The 18237-nt window shown below is 37.7% G+C and overlaps 1 protein-coding gene across 2 annotated transcripts in view; it reads left to right on the forward strand.

The window, feature by feature from the left end:
• SLAIN1 (SLAIN motif family member 1) overlaps positions 1-18237 on the forward strand; it is a 58500-nt gene that overhangs the window by 11309 nt on the left and 28954 nt on the right. For both annotated transcript variants that reach the window (XM_055335581.1, XM_055335582.1), the window contains exon 2: positions 3077-3216. In XM_055335581.1, the coding sequence (XP_055191556.1) occupies positions 3077-3216 (140 nt within the window). The remainder of the gene's footprint in view (positions 1-3076; positions 3217-18237) is intronic.

Genomic DNA, 18237 nt, shown 5'->3' on the forward strand with positions numbered 1-18237 from the left:
GCATGCATGTAGTTCTAGAGCATCTTGTTTCCCCATTGATCTATATTATCTTTGTCATACTAAACTGTCTCCACTACTATAGCTTTGTAATATGTCTCAATCAAGGATAACTCTCCAACTTCATTGTTTTTTAAAGGTAGTTTAGACCATTCCATAGTTGACTAATTTAGTGGCTGATTTATGTCAGGGTTGTGCATTTCCATATGAATTTTAGAATCAGCTTTCATATTTCTTCAAGAAGCTTACTGAACTTTTGGGATTTTGCTAAATAAATTTAGGGATAACTGACATCGTAACAGTATTTAGTCTTCTGAACCGTGAAACATAGCTGTCTTTCCATTTATATCTTCTTTAGTTTCTCAGAATGTTTTGTAGTTCTTAGCATATAGGGGCTTGACATCCTGTATCAGATTTATCTTAGGCATCTTATGTTTTTATGCTATTGTAAATGGGAAGTGAAATTTCAAAAATACTGATTGTTGCTAATATAGAATTGCAGTTAACTTTTGTATTTTGATCTCATATGCTATAGTCTTTTTCCTAAACTTCCTTATTAGTTTTAGTATCTTTTTTGTAGGTTCCTCTGGTTTTTTACATAGATGATCATGTAATCTCTGAATAAAGATAGATTGACTACTCACTTCCAGTCTAAATGTTTTTATTGCATGATTGCGGTAGCTAGAACCTCTAGTCCTTGTTTTGTTCCTGATGTTAGGGGAAAAGGGTTCAATATTTCACTGTTAATGCTATTTTTGTAAATGTCTTTATTCAGATCAAAGGTGTTACTTTCTATTCTTTTATCAGGCTTCGCTGTGCTGTGGAGGGCTTTTCTGTGTTGTTGAGATTATTATATGCCTTTCCTATGTTAAGCTACACTGATTGAATGTTAAGCCAACCTTTCATTCCTGGGATAAACCCCACTTACTAATGATGAAGTATCCCTTTTGTATATGGTTGGACTCAATTTGCTAAAATATCCAGATTTTTGCTTCTACATTCATGAAGGATATTGGTCTTCAGTTTCTTTTCTGTGTGATATTTGGTAGAATTCAGCAGTGAAACCTTTTGGGCCTAGACTTTTTATGGGTTTTGCTTTTACATCCTTTTACTTTTAACCTGTGTGGTTATATTTCAAGTGCATCTGTTGGAGACAGCACATAATTGCGTCCTTTCTGACTACTTTAAAAATAAGGAGAAACTTGCCCATCACAATATTTCCCCTTAGTTTTTATTGGCTAGAATTGTATCCAGAGCCTTTGCCTAAAACGGGGGGGCAAACAGGAATGATAGAATTACTTAATTGGTTTAGCCCAGTGCATCTGTCTCCAGGTGAAGTCTCCAGACAGCAGTACCAGCATCACCTGGAAACTTGGTAGACAATCAAATTCTTTGGCCACATTCCAAACCTTCTGAATTGGGTAGATTAGACCTGCCTGCAATCAAGGGTTAGCAATTTGTGTTTTAACAAGCCCGTTGAGAGATTTTGATGTACCAAAGATTGAGAACAGCTGACTTAGACTAGCCTTTGGATAACTGGAGTGAGCTACCCTGTACTGTACTCTTCAGGGGTGAGGGTGGAAAGGATGGATTTATATAGGTAGGTATTAATCTTGTCATAGTAGACTGAAGTGAGCCCAGGAATAAGAATTTTTAATTAATCAGTATTCTCCTGATGAAGGGAGGACTGTGGGGGCAAACTAAGGGAAGAATGGTGTATTAGGTTTACCACTGAATTGATTAAAAGATATTTTAGAATATGCATCTGTAACAGAAGTTAGCAAACTGTGTCTTAGAGTCAAGTTGGTCCTGCTGCATGATTTGTATGGCTGGACAGCTAGATTTATACATTTTTAAATGGCTGAAAAAACCTCCAAAAGAATACTATTTCATGACATTGAAAATTATGGGAAATTCAAGTTTCAGTGTCTGTAAATAGTTTATAGGAACACAGCCCTACTGACTCACAATACATACTATCTATGATACTTTGGGGCTGCCATAATGGAATTGAGGGGTTGTGACAGTGACTGTGTGGCCCACAAAACCTAAATATTTACTAGCTGCCCCTTAATAGAAAAAGTTTGCCAAGCTCTGGTCTGTACTATTTCCTAACCATCTTGGGTAACTGAGGAATTATTTTGACAGGTAGGGGTCCCGACTGTAATGGTATAAGAATAAATAATGAAGTTATGGTATATCAAGAATACATACTCATTAGAATCATGGTAGCTTTGTTTAGAGGAGTATTACTTTAAAGTGATTGCAATGATAATACAGCTTTATAAGTAAAGGTTAATTACTAGAAGCAGTGATTATTAAAATTTTTTCTCTTCCTTTTTTAGTCAGCTAGAAAGCTGAACCTTTTTTGTATAACCCTAAAAATATTCTATAGTTTACCTTAGCGCCGTGTGTCAGAGAGAAAATCTTTAACTTAAAGTGCCTCATGGTGGTTATTTTGAATTCTACCCATTGCTGTGTAAAGGTACAGATACTGAAAGCAAATTTTTCCTTAAACATATCTTTGGAAGCTGTTTGGCTCTCGTGAGAAAGAGGCACATAGCAAGTTTAGTTTGGATTTGAGTTGTGGCGAGGAGGGGATATCTGATTATTTAAGGGCTGAGAGAATCAACAGACTTTCACTTATTTTTAGACTGATATTTTTAAAAAGCACATACAATTTGCCTTGTTTGCTAGGTCATGTTTACACACATTTGCCCAGTTTGTCTAAGATTCTGTTACTAAAGAGACAGATGTGAAAGGGTTCATTTCTACCAGTGCAAGTGAGGTAGTCAGATTGTTACGGTACTTGTTCAAGGCTAGTTCAGTAACAAGAGCCTCTGATGTCTGACTCTGAGACATAGTTCCATAGTTTCTTGAAGTCCCCCTTCCCACCAGGTTATAGAAATCATCACATTTTATTTGGGTTTATTTGCCTGTTAAGAAATAATTTTGATATTTGAAGCAATCCAATGTGAGTTGTTTCCATAGAAACTGTTAAATACATGTTGTTTTCCCTAGACGAGAGGTCATCTCTATAAACCTATATAAACCTATAATGTAGATTTCTTTTTTTAAGGTTATACGTTGGCTCTTCAAAGACATTCACATCATCAGAGAAATCCCTGAGCCCTTTGCAGTGGTGTAGACACGTCCTAGATAACCCGACTCCAGAGATGGAAGCAGCAAGGCGTTCCCTGTGCTTTAGACTGGAGCAAGGTAATTTCGAACCTGTACATTTATGCTCTCAAACTCTTGCCACTATTAATTCTGTTTTCGTTACTGGTTTTGGAACTGACACTTCAATGGAAAAGCCTTCCCTAAAGGTGCAGCGATTGCATGCGATTTGCTTCACAATCCTTCCGCACCAGGGTTTCTCAATGTAGAATATTTATTTTCATGCTTGTTTTTAGCCATATTCTTAGCTTGTTTCAGTTTGTACCAAAAGGTAGGAATACATATTATTTTTCTGTGTTTTTTTTTCTTTCTATTTGCAGATATACCAGAAGGTAAAATGGTTCAGCCTTAAATTCTCTGGGGATAGTAACAGGTGGTGTGACTGAATTCCAAGAAGGAAAACTGAAGTTTCTTTGGGACCTGAGTATTGACCTTTTTGAGTTCCATAAATACTTGGTTGTATAACTGCAAGTCCTAACCTTTATAAACTGGGAAATAATCTTTATATTGTATATGACATTTATTGACTTATGGGGCCCAACATAAGTTTAAAGAAAAAAAAATTAGGACTGTTGTGGAAGGAAAAACAGCCAAAGGAATTAGCAGTCCTTATCTCCTTGCCATTTTATGTTTGATTAAGGCGGTGATTACTTAGGTTTTTGCTCATCTCTTAACTTCTCGGTATCTTTTTCTATCTAGGAGCACTGTTTCCATTCCATGGACTACTTGTATTAATCACACTTGAACTTGGAAATGCAGATTCCTTCCTTTTCCAGATTAAACAACCAGAGTAGCTGCTAGTAGGGCCATGGGGATTTGCGCTGACAAGTGCACCAGTGTGATTGTTACACACAGTGAAGTTTGAGAACACTACCTGTGAAGCTCTTCAGGGATAATGATGGTTATCAAAATCTGGACATGAGACAGTATATAATAGGTGACATTTTTCTGAGCTCTGAATTCTGTGACAGTCATTACATTCAGTTCTTGACAGCCTTTATTTTATTCAGTCTAACCACACTCCTCTGAGCTAGGTACTATACTCACTTTTAGAGAAGAGACAGGTGAGGTTGAAAGAAGTTCAGAGGATTATTGGGCCCAGAGCAAAACCCCAGAGGCAGAGCCAGAAGCTGGGTCTCCCTGACCTGAAAGACTGTCTTTCACCAATGTTCAATGCTGTTTTTTTTTTTTTTTTTTTGGCACAGTCCTAAGTAAATATCAACAGAAATTTGTCTTAAATATTTGGCAAACTCAAATTAAAAGGCACGTTATATTAACATTTTAACTAAAACAAAATAAGTGATTTAGTAATAAGTTGAAGGGTGGAAATAGGAACAAAGGTATAGCACTAGGGTTAAAACTTTGGCAACAGATGCTTATCAAAGAGAGCAGCCATGTGAGTCAGTGGACTCCAGCCTTGATCCTATTCCCATTTACCCAACTGACCCCTAAGCAAACCATTAAATGCCTCTGGACTTTAAGGTTGTATAGACTGTCTCTAAGGTTCTTGATTCAAGGACTCTTTATATGGACATTTTTATTTATGAATTTGGCTCAGTTTCATTTGAAGTAAAATTCAAATGAAATTCAGTTAGAACTAGAATCATTTAGTTCAGGGTCAACACATTTTTTTCTGAAAAGGACCTGATAGCAAGTATTTTAGGCTTTGCAGGCCATACATTCTCTACCATCAATAAAAGCAGCCATAGATGCAAACGTTAATAAACAAAGCTGTGTTCCAATAACTCTTTATCTGTTAGACACTGAGATTTAAATTCTCCTATGATTTTTTTTTCTCCTATGATTTTTTTTCTAGGTGTCACAAAATATATTCTTTTGATTTTTCTGTTTCTTAACCATTAAAAAAACGCAAACTCCTAAAAGCCATTCTTAGCTGGTAGGTATTACAGAACTGGGGTGAGTTGTATTGGGTCACCCAGACCATAGTTTGCGACCCCTGCTTAATTTGCACACAAGGTAGATTTATATATAAAGTTGATTTAAAAAAAATAGAGGCTTTGTTAAATTTAATTTAATCCTTACTGGTGGCTGCTTTTGAGATTTGAGACCAAGTGCCCGATTATCTAATTTCCTTTCATTGACAAGGGGCTGAAGCAGAATGGTAAGGTTGTGAAGACATGAATTGATGTGCTGTAGTTTTATTCATAATGTATTTAAATTTCATGTAAGAGTTTAAGCAGAGAACTAGCTTTTCAAAACCTACCTTAGTGTTTTGCAAAATTTGTATATAAGTCTAAATCCTCTTTTGCTATGAGATTAAATGCTTTTGTTCTGTAATCTCTTCATGAGATAAGAAGTCACTGTCTACCATAGCTTGTTCTTCAGATGAAATTTTTTTGAAATTTAACTTATATTTTTGGCACCTGGGTGGCTCAGTCGGTGAATCATCTGCCTTAGGCTCAGGAAATAATCCCAGAGTCCTTGGATTGAGCCCCAAATTGGGGTCCCTGTTCAATGGGGAGCCTGCTTTTCCCTCTCCCTCTGCCTCCTGGCTCGTATTCTCTCTGTCTCACTCCTATCTTAAATAAATAAGCTCTTAAAAAAAAAAAAGAAGAAGAAATTTAACTTATATTCATAAGGCAATTTGTCTACAGTTTATAAAGTATTAGTCTTATGGATATGATAAGGAAAATAACATATTGCTACCCTATCTCTCATGCCCATTTGATTACCCAGATGTGGTATTTGTTTTGGTTTTGCTCTCTATCCCATTAAATTCCCATACCTTTGCAGCCATGGCTTGACTTGTCAACTTCTTGCTTTGGATGGTGAAGGTTTAATTCTTTGAACACTCTTTTTCCCTTACTCTTTTTCTTTGCACATCTTCCCATGTAGCTTTTTACCAATTTGGGGATGCATTCATATTGATTACAAACAGACATAATCCTATCTCAGCCATGCCGTGTTTTATCATTATGTTTCTTTTTTCATCTAACCTTTTGTTTTTCCTAGAGCTAATTGTGAAAAGACACTTACATGCTGTTTTTGGTTTTTGCCATTAATTTACCTCCAGTCTCTCCAAATAAACCAACTTCAGTGCAGTTAGATGTACAAATCCACCAAGGATTTTATTTCCCTTTATGTTTGAATTGTTCCTGCTGGTACTGCCCTCTGACCACCTAGTATGCTCTGAACTGCTGCTCTGCAGGCTGGCGTAGGGCTGTCCTTCTGGGACTTTCCCTCGCCCTTGTCCCAGGAATTCTGTCCTTTCCTCCGTGTAGCAGTGCCTGTTTCCTGGGGGCCATGCCTGCCTTTCTCTGATAGTCCCTCTCTCGGTGAAATTCATTCTCCTGTTGCCTTTTCAGGGGAGGAGGAGAGGAAAGAGGATATGGGGCAGGTAAACCTTGAGAACCTCCTATATCTGAAAATGTCTTAATTGTATCTTCAGTCTTGATTGTTCTTTGAGCTAGGTGTAGAATTCTAGGTTGGAAACCATGTCTGACAGAGTTGAGAATACATTATTTCATTATACTTCAGCTCTGGGGTTGCTGTGGAAGTCCTGTACCATTCTAATTTCTGATTTCTGGGAGCTTTCTCTAAAATACCTTTTAGATAGAATCTCAGAATCTTTTCATTCCTAGTATGTGACATTTTATTTTATTTTATTTTTTGTGCTAGTGAAGATTTTAACCAGGGAACTTGAATACTGCAAAATGTATTGCATTCTTTGTAAATCCCTCCTGCCCTCCAGCTTTCTCTATTCTTTCATTCTAGATACTGCTTTTAGCCAGAGGTTGAATCTCCTAGATCGATGTTCAGATTTTTATATTATTTTTTTTAAGTTTTTTTTTTTAATTTGTTTATTCATGAGAGACACAGAGGGGGTGGGGGTAGAAACACAGGCAGAGGGAGAAGCAGGCTCCTTGCAGGGAGCCTGACATGGGACTTGATCCCAGGTCTCCAGGATCACGCCCAGGACTGTAGGCGGTGCTCAACCGCTGAGCCACCCGGGCTGCCCAGATTTTTATATTCTGTCCTGTTTTCTCTCCCTGGTATTGATGTTCTGTTTTCTTGAGGATTGTAAAAATTCCTCGCTGAAACTCCTTTGCTGCATATCTATTCAGTACATTTTATGTGCCAGGTACCTGTAGGAAATGGGAATGCAGCTGTGACTACACAGACGTCAAGCCCTTGCCATTGCTGAGTTTACCTTCTAGTACGTACACCTTCACTTAATCCTCCTGCTTTTGTATGATGCCCTTATTTGTGGAAGGTATCTTACATCTAGTAGCTTTTTATTTGTTTATTTAAGCAACAGAATAAAAATGGGAGACACACAGCTGCTTGGTGGGGGAGGCCATTGAGGGTCCCAGTATTTTCTTCAACAGTCATCCTGGTTTTGCTTCACTCTAAAGCTCCCTGCCCTCTCTGGTCTATGCTGCACATCCAGTTCCAGAACGTTCCAGGTTCTTGTTGGCTTGTCCCTCACTGTGGGCCCTTGAAGCAGAGAATATCAAAACCCAAGTCTGTTACCTAATGTTTATCCCTTTTCCCTTTCTAAATCAAGTGACCTCCTCAGACTGATAATGACTTTTTTTCCTGTCTGCTCTTCCTTGTGGGTTTAGAAGACTCGAGTTTGGCTGTCATTCCAGTGTGGGTTTCTTTCTTTCTTTTTCTTTTTTTTTTTTACATTTTATTGTTTAGGTATAATTGACAGTTTCAGGTCCACAATGTAGTAATTCATAATTTTATGCATTTTTCAGGGCTCATCAAGATAAGTGTAGTTATAATTCCCTTTATCTGTTTCACATATTTCTCCCTCTGCCCCTTTCCTGGTAATCACCAGTTCTCTGTCTTTAAGAGCCTGTTTCTTGGCCTCTTTTCTTTATTCATTTTGTTTCTTAAATTCCACATGAGTGAAATCATATGGTATTTGTCTTGCTTCACTTAGCATTATACTCTCTAGTTCCATCCACGTTGTTGCAATGGTAAGATTTCATTCTTTTTTATGGTTGAGTAATATTCCATTGTGTATGTATATACCATATCTTCTTTATCCATCTATCAGTAGGCACTTGGGTTGCTTCCATATGTTGACTCTCATAAATAATGCTGCATTAGATATAGGAGTGTGTATATGTTTTCAAGTTAGTGTTTTCATATTCTTTGGGTAAATACCCAGTATTTACTGAAATTAATGGATCATAGGGTAATTCTGTTTTTAAAGTCCTAGTCACAGCAGTAGGTAAGAAAAAGAAATAAAAGGCATCCAAAATGGTAAGAAAGAAATAAAACTTTCACTATTTGCAGATGATGTGATACTATATATAGAAACCCTGAAAACTCCAGCAAAAAACTACTAGAACTGATAAATGAATTCAGTAAAGTCACAGGATACAAAATTAGTATACAGTAATCTGTTGCATTTCTATACACTAATAATGAAGTAACAGAAAAAACAATCCCATTTATAATTGGCACTAAGAATAATAAAATGCCTAGGAATACAGTTAACCAAGAAAGTAAAAGACCTGTACACTCTGAAAACTATAATACACTGATGAAAGAAACTGAAAATGACACAAACAATCCATGCTCATGGATTGGCAGAACGAACATTGTTAAAATATCCATATCACCCAGAGCAATCTACAGAAAAATTGCAATCCCCATCAAAATACTAACAATATTTTTCCTAGAACTAGAACAAATAATTCTGAAATTTGTATGGAACCACATAAGACCCAGAATAGCCAAAGCAATCTTGAAAAAAGAACAAAGCTGGAGGTATCACAATATCAGATTCAAAATAAACTACAAAGCTGTAGTAGTCGAAACAATATGGTACTGGCACAAAAACATACCACATAGATCAGTGGAACAAAATAGAGTCCAGAAATTAACCCATGCTTTATGGGCAATTAACCTACAACAAAGGCAAGAACTTATAATGGGGGGAAAGACCGTCTCTTTAACAAACGGTGCTGGGAAAACTGGACAGCTACATGAAAAAGAATGAAACTGGGCTACTTGCTTACACCATACATAAAAATAAACTCAAAATGGATTAAAGGCCTAATTGTGAGCCCTGAAGCCATATAATTCGTAGAAGAAAACACAGATAGTAATTTCTTTGACATCATCCATAGAAACATTTTTCTGGATATGTCTCCTCAGGCAAGAGAAACAAAAGCCAAAATAAAGTGTTGGGACTCCACCAGAATGAAAAGCTTTTGCATAGAGAAGGAAACTACCAACAAAACAAAAAGGCAGCCCACTGAATGAGGGGGAAGAGACTTGCACATGATAGATCAGTAAGAGGTGAATATCCAAAATCTAAAGAACTTGTACACTCAACACCAAAAGAGCCAAATAATCTAATTAAAAATGGGTAGAGGACTAACCCCAGTAAACATTTCGCCAAAGACCTACAAATGGCTGGCTGGCAGACACATGAAATGGGCTCAACATCACTCATCATCAGGGAAATGCAGATTAAAACTACAATGAGATATCACCTCACAACCCTCAGAATGGCTAAAATAAAAAAAACATAAGAAACAAGTGTTGATGAGGATACGGAGAAAAAGGAACCCTTGTGTGCAGTTGATAGGGAATGCAAACTAGTACAGCCATCATGGGAAACAGTTTGGAGGTCCTTCAAAGAAATCCATTATGGTTTTGTAAGAGAATAGGAAGGAATTCATATTTAGTCTTCAATGTTGAAGAATTCTTACTGCCTTCCAATTAAGGGAGTTTTTGGTCCATAATAGCCAATTTAACAGCAGAAATTATGGTTTTAACTTTATTCATTTAGTGGCATAAATATTTAATTGGGATAATGTGAGCATTTCATATTTTAGAACTTTCAAGTAATTCTACTGAAACACTTTGTTTCTACTTCATCAGCATTTCCGAGTAACAAATATTGAGCATTTTCTTTGAGAGCAAGTTCCTTTCCCTTCATTTGAGTATAAATTGCCCAAGGGCAGTGACTTTGTTTTGTTGGTCACAAGGGCTAGAAGGGAACCCAACATATTATAGACACTGTTGCTAAAACAAATGAATTTTTGTTTAATTCTTTTTTAATCTAATGTCACAATTACTACTGTTACAATTTCAGTTTTGGTTTTGAACATTTTATGGGATGGAGTCTTTGCCGTGCTTTCATTACCGGCCATCTCTTTGCTTCTTTTCTCTGTCTTGTGAAGCATTAGCTTGCAGCCTTGTTTCACCATTCACAAGCATGTTTATTTTAAAATAGTCAGTTTTTACTTATTGTATTTTGTTGCAAAATGATGAGTGTTCATACGCTTCCCCCCTTTCCCCGCCCCCCAATTTAAAGACTCTCCACTAAAACCATCCTTGGCCATGATAAGGACTGATGAGAGATTAGATCTTTTGAAAGGGTAGTGTTATTTCCTCTTTCTCTTTTCATGCCTCTCCCACTTTTTAACCAAGAGGTAGGTAAATATTCTCCACCTGTAGCCTGGGGCTTCAGATTAGATGCTGCTTTAGAGTGCAAACATGTTAGATATTTGGTTTCTATTTCTTGACCCTAATTCTTCTGGGAAGAAGATTACTTAAAAATTAAAGATAATTTCCTGTAGAACACATGGAAGCGGGCCATAGTAGTGAGGAGCCAAAGTGTATCTAGTGGTGGACCTTCTCACCCATCTGGTCCCACATACCCTTCCTTATCCCGTCTTACACTCCGGGGACTTAGCCTGTATGGTTTCCTTGGTTGCAAGTTAGTGGTCTTTTCTACTTAAGTAAACTTCCCTGGAAATGCTTCTGAGTATGCTTGTAATCCTCTGTTTCTGTGGCTACACTGGGTAGCATTTCCCCTGAAGTTGTGCCTAATTGTGCAGTTGCTCATGAGCTCATTTGGATTGAGAAGGGCCCTGTCTCTCTCCTTGCTGTCTGCCTTCTCAGGGAGGGTCCTCGCATAGCCTTCACTCTATCTGACAACCTGTGACCATGGATAGGTAACAGAACTTGGTAAATTGCGTGGGAATGTATGGGAGGTTTGTGTCTTGTTGTGGTTATGATTACAGGCTGATTAAAACCCTACCCTTCTAAAAAATAAAAAAACAAAAACAAAAACAAAAAACCCCCCTACCCTTCTGAAGAAAGTTTGTTTTTCGGAAGAAAATGAGGGACATAGAGGAATGTCTGGTTTAATTTTATCAAGAGAGCACGTGCATTAAGAGCTCTTTTAAGATAGTGCTGAAAGAAATGCTTTCTTCACAGCTACAGTTTTGCAAATTGGTTAAATGTGTATATTTAAGATACAATAGGACAATTACTTTCAGTGTAAGGTACACACCCACGTACCCACATGTATACAATGCCCTGAAAATCTCAATTGAATTGGTTGATTAATATTTTAATTGAAAATTAATTAAATTGAAACTTTTGTAGATCCCAAAAACTTTCCCCTTTTCCAAACTGGTCTTTTAATATGCAAATTTCAGTTTATAAGGTCTTCTATACCAAGATCAACAAAGGCCAATTAAGCTTTCTTAGTCCCTTCTGCATTTGTATTTATTTTATAGAGTTGTTGTCAGATAATAAAGATGTTTGTAAAGCAGACATAATAAAAGCTTAAATATTAGGTCTCTTTCCTAATACATTTGAATAATGTAAATGGCTTTTTTTGGATAATGTATAGAAAGTAATGTTAAAAGTAAAATACTAATTGTTGAAAGTTAAATCTTTCAGTACTTTTTTTTTTCTTTCAGTACTTCTTAATGTACAGTTTATTGGTATAAAATTAAGAAAGCCTAGAATAATATTTTCTTTTTTCCCCTTAAAGCATTGGACCCTGAATATACAATTTTAGACATATTCAGTATTTGATTGGTTTTTCTCTTTGAAAATGGTCCTAACAATGTTATTTTGGAAGTGTCTTGTTTTGTAAGCATCTTTTTTAAAAAAAATTTAATGTGTGTATATATATGCCTTCTTTCAAGTAGATGAAGCATCTGATGATAGGGGCCTCTGCCTTGGTTTCCTTTTGAATTACCAATGCTTAATAAGTTCTCAAACCTATTTTAAGTTCTGAATGTTTGAGTTTTTTATATTATTAATTTGAGTACATTTAAATTTCTTTCATGAGCAAAGAAACTAACTGAACATTGGTATTGTAAATGGCATCGAACTAACCAAGCTAAAGAAAATTACATAGTAGTGCTCATTAAAATGGTTAAAATGTTAGTGTTGGGGGTGGATATTTGAGTCTGTTTTGCTTACTACTGTGACCTTCCCAGTACCTAGACTAGTTCCTGTTCCATTGTAGGTATTGAATGCTAATTGTTGAGTGAATGCATATGGTAGAAGGGTCTTTGATTTAGTAGTTAGACATTGTGCCCACTAATGCCTCACTGTTACTTAACCCTGATTAAGAGCAGGTCAGGGGGGATCCCTGGGTAGGTCAGTGGTTTAGTGCCTGCCTTCGGCCCAGGGCATGATTCTGGAGTCTCAGGATCGAGTCCCACATCGGGCTCCCTGCGTGGAGCCTGCTTCTCTCTCTCTCTCTCTTTCTCTTTCTCATGAATAAATTTAAAAAAAAAAAAAGGTCAGTATCCCATGACTTGTTTTATAGCTAGAAGTTTGTACCTCTTAATCCCCTTCATCTGTTTCACCTATCCCTCCCACCCCCACTCTTTCCTGCTGGCAACCAGAAGTTGAGTCTCTCTGTATTTGAGTCTCTCTGTTCTGTTGTTCATTTGTTTTTTTTTTTTTTTTTTTTTTTTTTAGATTCCACATATAAGTGAAATCATATGGTATTTGTCCTTCTCTGGCTTATTTCACTGACCATCATACCCTCCAGGTCCATGCAAATAGTGTCAAATGACAAGATTTCATTCTTTATTGCTATATAATACCTCATTGTGTGTGTTCGAGTGTGTACACACCAAGTCTCTTGTCTCCTTTCATCTGTCAGTGGACGCTGAGGTTGCTTTCGGGTCTTAGCTATTGTAGATGGTGCTGTAATGAACATAAGGGTGCATATGTCTTTTTGAATTGGTGTTTTTTTCTTTGAGTAATCTAGAAGTGGGATTGCTGGATTGTCTGGTACTCCTCTTTTTAATTTTTTGAGGAAACGCCATGATAATTTCCATAGCGGCTACACCACTTTTCATTCCCACCAATAATTCACAAGGGTTCCCTTTTCTCCACATTGTCGCCAACACTTGTTATTCCTTGTTTTTGTAATACTAGCCAATCTAACAGGTGTGAGGTGATAACTCGTTGTTATACTTCAGCTAAGAAAAACCAGAAAGCATGTCACTTGTTTCTAGTGTCTTGCCTGGTGAGGGCATTTAACAGATTTCACAGGGCTATTAGAAAGATTTCAGGAAATGTTGACTATAAAATTACTTTGATCAATGTGAAGTGCTATGTAAATATATGGACATATTCCTGCTGTGCAATTCTTTATTCAGAATCTGGGCCAAAACATACAGGGAATCCTTTTAGTTTGGCTGTTTATACTTGATAGGAAACTAATGGCATTTTTTTTCTTGGGGGGTGGGTGGGTTTGTTTTTCTACTTATAAAGAAACTTATTAGAGTTGGGATCTCATATTGGAAGGTTTTTGGATGTAATTTACTTAAGAACAGTAGAAAGTTTAAGACAACTTCCTTAGCTGTTCCTTTTCTTCTGCCTCCTCTTAGATCAATATATACTCCATTTTTGATATGCTTTTCATTATTCTTCATCTCCCTTACCCCTTTTAAATTTTTTTTAAAGATTTTATTTATTAGAAAACACAAGTGGTGTGTGTGTGGGGGGGAGTGGGTGTAGGGAGAGGGAGAGACAGACTTCCTGCTGATCAGGGATCCCAGGACCCCAGGATCAGGATCTGAGCTGAAGGCAGACACTTAACTGACTGAGCCACCCAGGTGCCTCGCCCCTTCCTCCACCCATTTTAGAGTGTTAAATAACAAACACCCATAGAACTTTCATGGGTAGCACTAACTCCTGTGATATCCAAAATTGAAATAAGGCTAATCTAGAGCCTTTCGTGAGTCCATGTCATGAGGCTGGGAAGTTAAAAAAACCAAATAACGATAAAAAAGCTTATCTAAGTAATTTGAAACACCCAGTATGTGGCTCAGTTAATTTGGGGCCAGTTAATAAAAGCTTATCTTGCCTGAAGATACTTGAATATCCATAACTATTGAATCAGGACAGGTCACATTTGAGGAGTGTAGGTATAGTTTTCACAAATAGTGTAGCCCTACACAATTACTATGTTGGGTCATGTTTCCTTATGAGCATCTTTCATTTCCTCTGGGATTATATGCTGAGCAAATGGAAATAGATACTGCTTCTTAATTGATCTTGCTTTTATCTTCCTATGATACCAGTTCCCGTGCTTCTCTTGGTGGTGATGATGTAGTATCCCTCTCTAAATTTAGCCAATGGAAAAGAAAGTTGTCCACTAATCCAGTGCTCTGAAGGTGGCCTTTTCATTTGTTAAAAGGCGCACAGATTGAACTGAGACATTAGGAAGCTTATCGAGTGTCTGTCTCCTGGACCCCATCCAGCCTCTCCTTGCCTGGCCCAAGATGCTATCTTCATCAGCTCATATTTCCAGTCTTGAGGTGCTCTGTCAAATCAGGAACACAAAATTAAAACTTAGTCTGTGTAGTTCATTTTAGGTAAGCTTTGTAAAGGAGTCCCTTTCTCACTGGAAAAATAATCAGGAATCATACTGAAATTTGCAGAGATAGGGCCTCTTGACATTTGCTCTTTATTATTCCTGTGTGCTAGAAATTGTAGACCCATCATCATGGCTGTGGGCTTTCATCTCATCTCTGCTTTGCTAATACGTTCAGAATAGTCCCAATGTGTGTGCTTCAGTATTGGGAATGATATTTAGTACAATAAGTAGCATATCCATAGGGATTGTGCTCCTATGAAATTTGCAGTTTCTAACCCATTATATCCAGCAACATGGATGTGTGTTTGCCAGATACTCCTCAACAGTCCTCCCCCTTTCTTTGGCTAATTATGTGTGTTTCTCTGTAGTTTTTTAATTTTGTTTTTATTTTGCATTTCCACCACAAGAAGGTTATTAAAATAACCAAGAGCTTATGACAGTGCATAATGTTTGCTATAATGAATATATAATTGACATGCTATTTTTTTACCGTGAGGAGAAAAAAATAAAACTACAAAGAGATTCTCCCATAGTAGTTGTTTACTGCTTTCATTGTGCTCCTCTACTGACAGATTGAAATTGCTTTTATGGCAGTGGAATTTTATTTTGGTGGATGTTCATGCCTGTCTCTTGGGACCTCTACAGAATCTTCCATGTGGGCAAGAACTCATAGACTCTCCTCTTCTGAAACACTGGGCCTTGGTTGGAGAATGCTTAGTCATGAAATAAATGCATGGAGTGCTTGCTGCCTGTGAGCACAGTGATAGGTATGAGAGGAGTAGAGTGGCGAGATGAACTCAATACCTAGCCTTTGGAACATGCAATCTAGTATAACCCAGTGTATAGGTAGCTGCCCTTGTGCTGCCTTTCTTCCTTTCCCTTAAAACAAACATGATGGTGCTAGCGGACCTGAGTCTGAGGGGGAAGGATGGAGGGGAAATGCTTTCCCAAGGATGTGACAGTGTCAGGTCAGTAAGAGAGGAAAAAAAAAAAAGCAAGAGTTAGAGTGTATTAAGAGATAACTTGGGGATGGGGCAGGGAGGGGAGAGGTGGGGTACAGAAGAGCAGCCCAGAGGCAGGAACAACCTGTGGAAAGATCTTGCAAAGCAGTGAGACACCAGACTGACTGGAGAGGGAGAGAAAGAGCAAACGGAGAGGAAAGGGCAGACCATTGTGGTGGGAATGTAGTAGTGAGAAAGCAGGGAGCCCAGGGATTCTGTGTGAAATGAGAGAGAGAGAGAGAAGAGGAGAAGGGGGGGTGAAGGGGAGATGGAGGGGCAGGGCACGCGTGTTCAGGGTGCCTAAGGATTCCCAACTTTGTCTTCAGATGGCTAGGAAGCCTTTGGGTAGTTTTCAGCAATGGAGTGACCTGACCCTGAACAGGAAGGTGTCAGAGTGTTAACAGAATTGTTAATTGTTAGGGGTCTTTTGTGAGGTCTGGTTAAGATGTGGAGAATGAAACAGTCATCTTAGAAATTCTTAGCCAGGTGAGTGAAGTTAGGCTTGAGCACTTTCTAGTTTTGAGGGGATTCTTTAACTTAGATAAACTTAGAAATGTTTTTTTTTCCTTCTGCTTTTCTCATTTATATCCTGTATTTCTTGTATGACTTCATGTGCAAAGTGGTCATTTAAAATATGGCCAAAGTCTTCATGATACTCAATTTACTTTGAAAATCTAAAACTTTGATATTCTCCATTATTTAAAATACACAGAACTTTATATAGTAACAGGTTTCATACGTTTGAATTTTGGAGCTCTTGTCAGTTTTTTTGAGTTTAATTTTTTAACAGTGTAGCTATAAAATTGTATTTCAAGGAAATGGGGTGTGTGTGACAGTGAAATTCAGATATATTATCTTGTATGTCTTCATATACACGTGTACATCTCTACACGTGACAGATCAATGAAGATCAGACATTGATCTGTCTTCATTTTTATGGCATTTTTAGATAAGCCAAGTTGGATCAGTAAAAGGATATTCAGTAGGAGTTGCTGGCATGTGCTAAAAGATGATGACTGCAAGTAGTTGGACGTTTATAATTCAGCATAAAACCAGATACCTATTCTTAATGATAGATCTAAGCATGGGATTCCCTACCCCTGATTGAGAAGCAGAGCTTGAGGGAACTTTAGTTGTGATGTTCACGTTAGACTGAGCAGGGCTAGGAGGACTGTTAGATGAGCTTGTAAAGCAGTCCACTCCTAGCATAAAGACCGCCCGACTTTGCACCATTGGGATCCTCAGCTACTCTGCTGCTGCCCATCTAGGCATCTCATGGAAAGTTTGCATATGGGATAATCTATTTATGTAGTGCCTGTTGTCTGTCTTTCTTTTATGTTGGAGACCTATTGGGGTAATACCTATACAGGTGCAGAAGAAACTCATGCCAGTTACTTAGGTTAACATAGTCTGTATTCATAAATATAGACCAGTAACCAAGTCTCGTTTGCTTTTTGGGGAAACTAATAACATTAACAAAACAAACAGATCTGCTGACTTTGTAGGAAACCAGAAGCTAAGGGAATAGAGAACTCAGTATGCTTAGAGTTAAGAGAATAATGCACCTTTAAACATGAACAGATTGCTGGAAGAAGCAGCAGTCAGATCATTATTTTTAGTCTTCTTTAATTTCTTGAAAGTAACTAGAATAGGAATGGACAGGGCTAAGAACCAAACTGCTTATCCATATTTGTCAAAATCCCCCCCAAAAGAGAATATATGAGAGAAGTTAGAGGACATGGAGGGCATAATCCAAACCTCTTATCTTTAACAGTTCTAGAAGCAGGAATAGACAGTTGAGAGGAAGGAGGAATAAATAATAGAGGAAAATTTCTTTGATCTCAAGAAAGACAACTCCCCAGCATATGAACTAAAGTGGATGAGAAAAGACCTAAACCTAGACATCCTGGTTGTTGAATTTCAAGGCTTACACCACTACAGAGGTTCAAAAGAAGAAATGGGTTATCTGCAGTGTAATAGACCTCAGACATTTCATAAGGGATGCTAGATGCTTAGCTGAAAAAGGAATACTGTCTTTTTAGTTTTGAGGAAAGATATTTTCAAACTGTAATGTATCCAGGCAAATCACAGATTGTGGAGACAAACAGTAGAGGATTTGGGTTTTGCAAAGATTTAGAAAATTTGCTTTCTGCATCCTGTTTTAATGGTGGAAAAAGTACAAGGAAAGAAGATCCATGAGGCCTGGAAAAGAGTGGCTGCGGAGGTGACCCAGGAACCCAGGAGAAGCCAGGAATGAGAAAATGGGTGGACTCTAAAGGTGTGTAACCTTCTTTACCGAGTGGTTGGGTTCTAGAGCCAGACTATTCCTTTCCTTTCCCTGGGCCCTCTGGCTGTACTCAGCTCCCCAGTGAACCATGCTTCCAGCAGGGCACTGAAACACCACTTGTATGTGGTTTAGCATCTGAT

This window comes from Nyctereutes procyonoides, unplaced genomic scaffold (assembly GCF_905146905.1).
Source record: "Nyctereutes procyonoides isolate TBG_1078 unplaced genomic scaffold, NYPRO_anot_genome, whole genome shotgun sequence".
Taxonomy (NCBI): domain Eukaryota; kingdom Metazoa; phylum Chordata; class Mammalia; order Carnivora; family Canidae; genus Nyctereutes; species Nyctereutes procyonoides.